General features: G+C 48.5%; 1 protein-coding gene across 1 annotated transcript in view; it reads right to left on the bottom strand.

The window, feature by feature from the left end:
• Nucleotides 1-9,517, bottom strand: part of PLXNA4 (plexin A4) — a 577,512-nt gene extending 567,995 nt beyond the window's left edge. Inside the window, exon 1 of the mRNA XM_084633028.1 lies at nucleotides 8,269-9,517. Within this exon, the coding sequence (XP_084489154.1) occupies nucleotides 8,269-9,447 (1,179 nt within the window). The 5' untranslated portion in view covers nucleotides 9,448-9,517. The remainder of the gene's footprint in view (nucleotides 1-8,268) is intronic.
• Nucleotides 9,518-9,991: the final 474 nt, after the last annotated feature.

Consider the following 9,991-nt stretch of genomic DNA (forward strand, 5'->3'; position numbering starts at 1 on the left):
GACTTGGCAGGATAAATACTTTTAAAGATTGGAGGGGCTCAAATACGACAGCAATGGGGGTCCTATAAGTAATTGAGATGGAGAGATAAACAATGCACCTGAAACCTGTGGAAATCCATTATGCCCAAACCAGGGGTGACGGAACAGGGGGGCTTGAGGCCATGGCCACTTGTAAAAGTGGAATGGCTATGCCCTCCTCCCCCTTTTTACCAGCTGTAAAGGCAAGCAATGGGGGGATGGAACGGAGAGGAGCGAGCGGGGGACAGAGTCTTGGGGGGGGAAGAGGCGGCACGGGAGGGGGCCTCGGGGGAAGAGGCAGTGCGAGGGCAGGGGGAAGCAGTGTGAGGGTGGGATCTTGGGGAGAAGGGGCTGTGCAGGGATGGGGGCTATGGTTTGGGCTCCTGTGGGCCCTCCACACACATTTTTAGGGTGCTTCCGCTGCTCCTGGCCCAAACACTCACCATGTGTCCATTATTACGTTGGATTATCCGAACATGAGATATTATAGTCACAGACTTGCATGCGTCCTATAGTTTCTATCAGAGAAGAAGAGATTCTTCTTAACTTCCTATCCTAAACTCCTTAGTAGTAGCACTGGGCTCTCACTCTCTCTCTCTCCCCAGCCCCCATAGGTATATAATTAAATTTCATTAAACTTTTTGAAAGTTTAAAGTTGTTTCCATATCACACAGTTTAAAAAGCAGACTTATTTATGGTGTTTTTAAAAAAATGCTTTTTTCCCCCCAAAAAAATTGTTATAGAAACAGCTACTGAAATGGTAGGAGCTCCAACCTCCTACCACACTTCGCTATAAATGGAAAATTTCAATAATCATTTCAATAAACATTTGGATTTAAAAAGTGACAAAAAAAATTGTGAAGAATGAAACATTTAAAAAAAAGAGAGATAAGGTCGGGGGGGAGAGGAATATCTTTTATTGGACCAATTGATGTTGGTGAAAGAGACAAAGCTTTGGGGCTACACAGAGCTCTTCTTCAGCTCTGGGAAAGGGACTGAGAATGTCATCGCTCAGTACAAGGGTGTAACAGATCAGGAGTTGACACATTTCCCAAGAGACTGTTCAAGGTGAAGTGGGCAGTTAACATGCCTACAGTGGTAGGGCAAAGGAGGGTTATCAGAGTGGGTTACAGATAGTGATCAGTGATGTGATTGCTAAGCATTGTGGGATCAAATGTATTATTCAAACGTAAGCTATTCTTATCCCATATGTACACAGTGCTGAAGGAATAGGGGGACGCTGCAGCATTACCTGGAACCATTCATCACCCAAGTGAATAATGCCGGTTTGAAAAGCCACTGAGTAGTCATAAAAAATGACCAATTTTCCCTGATTTATGCTGCAGATTAGTAACTACTGCCTTCTGCCCTTAAGAGGGAAGGAACGTGCGCTATTTTTCATTCATCCATTTGTCTACTGTTCTTCAGGAGATGCACTGTCCTACGGATGGCGGTTCCACGACCACCCACACCCAAGAGAAGGAGGCGGGTGGTGGTGGTCGGGGACTCTCTCCTCAGTGGGACTGAGTCATCTATCTGCCACCCTGACCAGGAAAACCAAGAAGTCTGCTGCTTGCCAGGAGCTAGGATTCACGATGTGACGGAGAGACTGCCGAGACTCATCAAGCTCTCAGATCGCTACCTCTTCCTGCTTCTCCACATGGGCACCAATGATACTGCCAAGAATGACCTTGAGCGGATCACTGCAGACTACGTGGCTCTGGGAAGAAGGATAAAGGAGTTTGAGGCGCAAGTGGTGTTCTCGTCCATCCTCCCCGTGGAAGGAAAAGGCCTGGGTAGAGACCGTCGAATCGTGGAAGTCAAACGAATGACTACGCAGGTGGTGTCGGAGAGAAGGCTTTGGATTCTTTGACCATGGGATGGTGTTCCAAGAAGGAGGAGTGCTAGGCAGAGATGGGCTCCACACTAATGAAAAGAGGGAAGAGCATCGTCGCAAGCAGGCAGGCTAACCTAGTGAGGAGGGCTTTAAACTAGGTTCACCGGGGAAGGAGACCAAAGCCCTAAGGACGTGGGATACCGGGAGGAAACACGAGCAGGAGCACGCGAGAGGGGAGGGCTCCTGCCTCATACTGAGAAAGAGGGACAATCAGTGACTTATCTCAAGTGCCTATACACAAATGCACAAAGCCTGGGAAACAAGCAGGGAGAACTGGAAGTCCTGGCACAGTCAAGGAATTATGATGTGATTGGAATAACGGAGACTTGGTGGGATAACTCACATGACTGGAGTACTGTCATGGATGGATATAAACTGTTCTGGAAGGACAGGCAGGGCAGAAAAGGTGGGGGAGTTGCATTGTATGTAAGAGAGCAGTAGGACTGCTCAGAGCTCTGGTATGAAACTGCAGAAAAACCTGAGAGTCTCTGGATTAAGTTTAGAAGTGTGAGCAACAAGGGTGATGTCGTGGTGGGAGTCTGCAATAGACCACTGGACCAGGGGGATGAGGTGGACGTGGCTTTCTTCCAGCAACTACCGGAAGTTACTAGATCGCAGGCCCTGGTTCTCATGGGAGACTTTAATCACCCTGATATCTGCTCGGAGAGCAAGACAGTGGTGCACAGACAATCTAGGAAGTTTTTGGAAAGTGTAGGGGACAATTTCCTGGTGCAAGTGCTGGAGGAACAAACTAGGGGCAGAGCTCTTCTTGACCTGCTGCTCACAAACCGGGAAGAATTAGTAGGGGAAGCAAAAGTGGATGAGAACCTGGGAGGCAGTGACCATGAGATGGTCGAGTTCAGGATCCTGACACAAGGAAGAAAGGAAAGCAGCAGAATACGGACCCTGGACTTCAGAAGAGCCGACTTTGACTCCCTCAGGGAACTGATGGACAGGATCCCCTGGGAGAACAACATGAGGGGGAAAGGAGTCCAGGAGAGCTGGCTGTATTTTAAAGAATCCTTATTGAGGTTACAGGGACAAAACATCCCGATGTGTAGAAAGAATAGTAAATATGGCAGGCCACCAGCTTGGCTTAACAGTGAAATCCTTGCTGATCTTAAACACAAAAAAGAAGCTTACAAGAAGTGGAAGATTGGACAAATGACCGGGGAAGAGTATAAAAATATTGCTCGGGCATGCAGGAGTGAAATCAAGAAGGCCAAATCACACCTGGAGTTGCAGCTAGCAAGAGATGTTAAGAGTAACAAGAAGGGTTTCTTCAGGTATGTTAGCAACAAGAAGAAAGTCAAAGAAAGTGTGGGCCCCTTACTGAATGATGGAAACAACCTAGTGACAGAGAATGTGGAAAAAGCTAAATGTACTCAATGCTTTTTTTGCCTCTGTGTTCACGAACAAGGTCAGCTCCCAGACTACTGCACTGGGCAGCACAGCATGGGGAGGAGCTGACCAGCCCTCTGTGGAGAAAGAAGTGGTTCAGGACTATTTAGAAAAGCTGGAAGAGCACAAGTCCATGGGGCCAGATGCACTGTATCCGAGAGTGCTAAAGGAGTTGGCGGATGTGATTGCAGAGTCATTGGCCATTATCTTTGAAAACTCATGGTAATCGGGGGAGGTCCCGGATGACTGGAAAAAGGCTAATGTAGTGCCCATCTTTAAAAAAGGGAAGGAGGATGATCCTGGGAACTACAGGCCAGTCAGCCTCATCTCAGTCCCTGGAAAAATCATGGAGCAGGTTCTCAAGGAATCAATTCTGAAGCACTTAGAGGAGAGGAAAGTGATCAGGAACACTCAGCATGGATTCACCAAGGACAAGTCATGCCTGACTAATCTAATTGCCTTTTATAACGAGATAACTGGCTCTGTGGATGAGGGGAAAGCAGTTGACATGTTGTTCCTAGACTTTAGCAAAGCTTTTGACACGGTCTTCCACAGTATTCTTGCCAGCAAGTTAAAGAAGTATGGGCTGGATGAATGGACTATAAGGTGGATAGAAAGCTGGCTAGATTGTCGGGCTCAACGGGTAGTGATCAATGGCTCCATGTCTAGTTGGCAGCCAGTATCAAGTGAAGTGCCCCAAGAGTCGGTCCTGGGGCCAGTTTTGTTCAATATCTTCATTAATGATCTGGAGGATGATGTGGATTGCACCCTCAGCAAGTCTGCAGATGACACTAAACTGGGAGGCGAGGTAGATAAGCTGGAGGGTAGGGATAGGATACAGAGGGCCCTAGACAAATTAGAGGATTGTGCCAAAAGAAATCTGATGAGGTTCAAGAAGGAGAAGTGCAGAGTCCTGCACTGAGGACGGAAGAATCCCGTGCACCGCTACAGAATAGGGACCGAATGGCTAGGCAGCAGTTCTGCAGAAAAGGACCTAGGGGTTACAGTGGACGAGAAGCTGGGTATGAGTCAACAGTGTGCCCTTGTTGCCAAGAAAGCCAATGGCATTTTGGGATGTATACGTAGGGGCATTGCGAGCAGATCGAGGGACGTGATCGTTCCCCTCTATTCGACATTGGTGAGGCCTCATCTGGAGTACTGTGTCCAGTTTTGGGCCCCACACTAAAAGAAGGATGTGGAAAAATTGGAAAGTGTCCAGAGGAGGGCAACAAAAATGATTAGGGGACTGGAACACATGAGTTATGAGGAGAGGCTGAGGGAACTGGGATTGTTTAGTCTGCAGAAGATAAGAATGAGGGGGGATTTGATAGCTGCTTTCAACTACCTGAAAGGGGGTTCCAAAGAGGATGGTTCTAGACTGTTCTCAGTGGTAACAGATGACAGAACGAGGAATAATGGTCTCAAGTTGCAGTGGGGGAGGTCTAGGTTGGATATTAGGAACAACTTTTTCACAAGGAGGGTGGTGAAGCACTGGAATGCGTTACCTAGGGAGGTGGTGGAATCTCCTTCCTTAGAAGTTTTTAAGGTCAGGCTTGACAAAGCCCTGGCTGGGATGATTTAGTTGGGGATTGGTCCTGCTTTGAGCAGGGGGTTGGACTAGATGACCTCCTGAGGTCCATTCCAACCCTGATATTCTATGATTCTATGATTCATTCTTCCCTTTCTGAAAACTTTACTTGGTGGCTAAGTTTGTGCTGCCCAAAACCCCTGCTCTTGGTTAGTTTACTCCCCTTTACACATACACGCTCTCTCTCTCACACACACACACACACACACGCGCGCTCAGATTTTGTAAGCAATGGCGCCTAGTACTTTGCCTCAATTCACTCTGCAAGCCAGGCCAGCCCAAGCCTTAGAGCCAGGAGCTGGAGAGAGACTCAGACCCAGCCTCTTCTACGCAAGAGATGAGCATGAGACTCGGTGCACTCAGGCCAGCTGAGTCACCAACTCAAAGCTCATTTCACTTGATGCCAGCAGTCACAGCTGCCGCTCTGGCTCAGCAGCAAGGCCTTCTGACTGGCTTGAGCAGTCAAGTACAGCACACTCCTCCCAGTCTCCTCTGTAATTATTTGTGTGCAAGCTGCAGTCCATTAGTGCCGCGTGCCGGGATGGCTCGCAGATAAGATTCTACAAACTTGGTCGTGGCCATGAACAAACATTGCATGGGGAAGAAAACGGAAGCAGCCACAAACGGGGAGGGGGACTCGGACTTTCTGTTAACTGCTTGCTGCCCTATTAGAAAAACATGAGGCCAGAGTAGCCATACCCTGCACTCCAGCTCACGGCAAGCTATCTACAGCGTGGGGGGCTATTGCTGTAGAGTTTAGGAATGAACTCTTTGTTTACTACAGAAGAGCAAAAAAATCAGGACCTATGTTTGACCACATCTCTTAAAAGCCCAAGCAGGTCCTCCTAATCTCTGTCAGTCTCACTGTAACACTCCCAGAGCTTCTCACCACTCACCCCATCGGCCAGCCTAGGCCTTTGGCCAGGCTGAGGATTTCAGTTTCTGATGGCGAGGCAGCAGGGTAGCTCGCCACCCTTCAATTCCCATTGTGCTGACAGGCAAAGCCACTCTGCGGATACATTTACACCTGCAACCATGCAGCCGTGCCAGTGGATGGCTGACAAGGGCTGTAACGGGGGCAAATCTCCCATGGAGAGAAGGCCCTAGTGAGACGTCTATCCCAGACATCTCAGCAGCCACCTCCACTTATTGAAAGGCTACACTTTCCAGGCTGAGGGGGTGGGTTCTGCCAGCTGTATTTAAGTTGAGGAGTTAGTACCTTTCCCGGGGGCAGCCAACTGAAAATCAACAGAGCAAAGTGCTTCTCAACTTAAGGGTTCAGAATCTAATACTCCTCCGAATCGTGCCTTTCATTCGGGGCTCTCTATGCACTTTCTCACGCTGGGGATGGCTCATCTCCACTGTACAGATGTACAGACTGAGCACAATAATGCTTTGGCAGCTTTCCCCGCCTGGGTCACACAGCAAAGCTGGGAAAGGAACAGAGTCCCAGTCCCCTGCTCCAACCACTAGGCCATGCTCCAACTCTTTGCTCACATTCTCCTATGCAATTTAATAGTTGTTTTCATCAAGGTCTCATTATAGGGACCACAGAGAGCTAACGGTCCCTTTCATGGCTTATCAACGCCACTGAAATGACGGGGTTGGTGCGATTCCGTGTTCTGTCTCAGAGTTCTGCAGTGAGTTGTGCTGGGAGTTTGGTAGTAAGCCTACAGGCAGCAGATACCCCTATGTGGGGAGCTTTAGTGGCCCAACCAAGTAACCCCAGCGGAAAGTACTCCGCTTCAACCTAAAAGCAGCTCTTTGAAACTGCAGCGCTCCAGGGGCGCTGTACCTCTGGGCTTGATCCTTCTCCCACTAGAGTCAATGGGAGGGTTGCTTTTGGCTCCAATGGGCAGAAGGAATCCGACTCAAAGAGACAGCCCAATTCTCATTTACACCAAGGCCTCTTTCTACCAGGCGCAGAGATGGAATTTTTGCCCACTTTCAGGCCCCCCTTTACGCTGCCAGTGGCCTAAGCCAATAGGGAAATCACCCACAGAAACTAAGTCAGACTAAACTTCTCTGCCATTGAACCAAATGGCTAATGGCCTGGAGGAAAGCGGAGTGGATACTGTGCGAATCAAAGAGGAGGCATTCCAAGTCTGCCATTTGACTGGGGGTGGGGGGGCGTTCCATAGTGCTTAGTTTGTAATGAAAGAGCCGCCGGGGCTCAAGCACTTATTTTACATTCATAACTGATCCAGCAAGCCCAGAGGTGCCGGGACTATGAACTGCCTGCCAAGCCTAGAGGTGCCAGGGCTCAGCAGTGCAAGCCCACGCCCAAATTAAGTGCTCACGTTCCAGCTCTGCCATTCGACTGGGGGCCAGGGGAAGCATTCTGTGTTTTCCATTCTCGATTTGCTCAGACTTGAGCTTGCCTCTCACTTGATGGAGCTAATTAAGACGGAAAAACCAAAGCATGGCGCTCTGTTACATGCAGCCCAGATGCAGTACATGCTGTACTGCTGATTTCGGTACAGCATATCAAAGGCTGCAATACACTGCCTGGGTTGAGGCAGACCCCAACAAGCGTAGCCTGCACCATCAGGCAACGCAAGGATGCTTTGGCTTATTTGCAGAATAAATCCAAGCACCTTGCGCCCCCCACCCCGAATCTTCCCCTTGAATCTTGAGGCATATAGCACTGATCTTCAAGCTATTCCCTTACTGTTTTTTGGTGCACAAACATTGTAGAACTGGCTCTGCATGGGGAATTGGGGACTTCCGTGGGTTAATGGCCTATGTTACAGACCCCTAAAAAAATAATAATAATAATCAAGCCATATCTTAGCAAATCTCATTGTGCAAATTAGTTTAGACTCTGTCTCAAATTAGGGTGACCAGACAGAAACTGTGAAAAATCGGGATAGGGCATGGTGGGTAATAGGAGCCTATATAAGAAAAAGACCCCAAAATCAGGACATCTGATCACCCTACCTCAAATTAAGATTTTGGGGGTAAAATTCCACCCATAAGCAGAGGTGCCACCTTAAGGGTTTCAGTGGTGTATAGAATTTGTGCTGGTCTTCTGGATGGAGGTGGAATTTCATCCCTAATTAATTATTTTGTAGAACAACAACTAAAGCAAATAGGCTGATTCCCTCCGAATATCTCAAAGCACCTTACACTAATTCTTTAACAATCACAACACTCCTGTGAGGTAAGAAAGCATTATGCTCCCCAATTCACAGATGGGGAAACTGAGGCACAAAGTGGTCACATGGTGAGTTGGTAGCAGAGCCTGGCATGGAACCCAGCAGTCCCAGCTCCTAGTTTTCTGGTCTACTCAGTAGGCCACACTGTCCTGGTACAAACAGCCACATGAAGTAGCTCAGTGTGGCTGGTTAAACACGTGACTTACCGCGCTGCTACAGGGAATGTCCTTGACTTTGAGCCAGGCCAGATCTAAGGTCCCCTCTCCCCTGTAGCAGGACTGAAGCCTTTCTTTGATGCGGTCATTGATCTTTTTCAGGATGAAGATGCACAGAGCAGACTCATCCAAGGACTTCATTTTCCTCTTCTGCCCCTTGGAGAAGACTGTGAAGAGGATATCGTCATCTGGGCTGGCACCCAAGGACCTGGCCAAGATGGCACCTGCCTTGGATAAATAGGCTGCTTGGAGAAGCCGGTACTCCACCCCGTTCTTCTCGCAGCCAATGGGCACCTCAACATAGGAGTTGAAGGCTGTGTCCTCCTTGCAGAGCCGGACCAGCTTGGAGGTGTAGACCTGCTCCTTGGTGGTGGAGCCAGGCGGGGAGATCATCTCAGGCTGCAGGGTCAGAAAGTAGACAAAGTTGCCACTGCTGAAGCCGTAGATGTAGTAGATGTCGAAGTCAGGGATGATAGTGAACGTGTCTGAGGGGATCTTGATCATGGAGGCCACAAACTCGTCATGAAAGACATAAGCAAACATCCCATCCGCCTCGGAGTTCTTGGTGAGCTTCCTGCTGGAGATGGTGGGGAAGTACTCGGGCTTGCCGTCCACGGCCGTGGCGATGAACAGCTTGTCATCCATGTTGCTGTAAGAAACAATGACTCCAAAAACAGAGCCACTCTCGTTTACCCCAGAGAGATAATGCTCCTTCTTATGGAAGGGCTCTCCCAGCTTGAAGAGGTCCTCCAGCCTCAACAGCTTGCAGATCCCCTGGTAAAGGCTCCCACAGGCGATCAACCTGTTCTCCTTGTAGTCTATCAGGAGCATCTTGTTGATATTGTTAGTGAGAGTCAAGGGTTCATTGCAAGTCTGGACTATCCTGGGAGGATAGCACTTTGGGTTATCTTCATCTGGACCAGTCTGGTGGGTCACCAGAACTTTTAGGTCATTGGAGAGTTTGTAGATCCTGTTGACAGCCCCCAAGTAAATGTGCCCAGTTTTTTCATCAACCACCAGGTGGTTAAAAGTCCCCTCTGCCTGCTCTCTGGGGAAAGTGGCAAAGGGCCTCTTTGGATGAGGTGGCTGTTGCCTAGCAAGGGATGGCATCATGGTAGATAGGAGCAGGTGGGAAATCAGGCAAGTCCATTTCCACATGGCTGCCGACATAGTTAGAAAGTTTTGTATTCCCAAGGGAGTGAGGATGCGGAGCGGCAAGCGTTTTCAAAGTCCCTTAGTGGATTTTGTCCTGCAAGCAAAGGGAGAGGAAAACAAAAGTATATTACTATGGAGTATTCCCCCCCACACTTCCTCCTTCAAAACCATGCCATCCTCAGAGAATATTTAATTGCTAATCACCCCTTTCTCATCTCTGATCTCTCTGTATAAAACCAGCACAAAGGAACCCTCCTGGAAAGAAAAGACTGGGAGAAATCTCATGCCAGATTAATAACCAGCCACACACCGTAACACAATAGAGAAATGCATTGGAAGCAAACAATGTAAAAGGGTTAATGGCCACAGATATTGACCAGTATTTGCATTACAAAACCCTGGCTTTGACGGGGTCCCATTGTGCTAGGCACTATACAGGGATATAGTTCCAGTACCTGAGTTTACAGTCCAAACAGACAAGACAGAATGAGTTATGATCCCCTTTTTACAGACGGGAAACTTGAGTAGAAGAGAGATTCAGTGACTTACCCAAGGAATG

Source organism: Lepidochelys olivacea (genome assembly GCF_965140295.1).
Source record: "Lepidochelys olivacea isolate rLepOli2 genome assembly, chromosome: 1".
NCBI lineage: Eukaryota > Metazoa > Chordata > Testudines > Cheloniidae > Lepidochelys > Lepidochelys olivacea.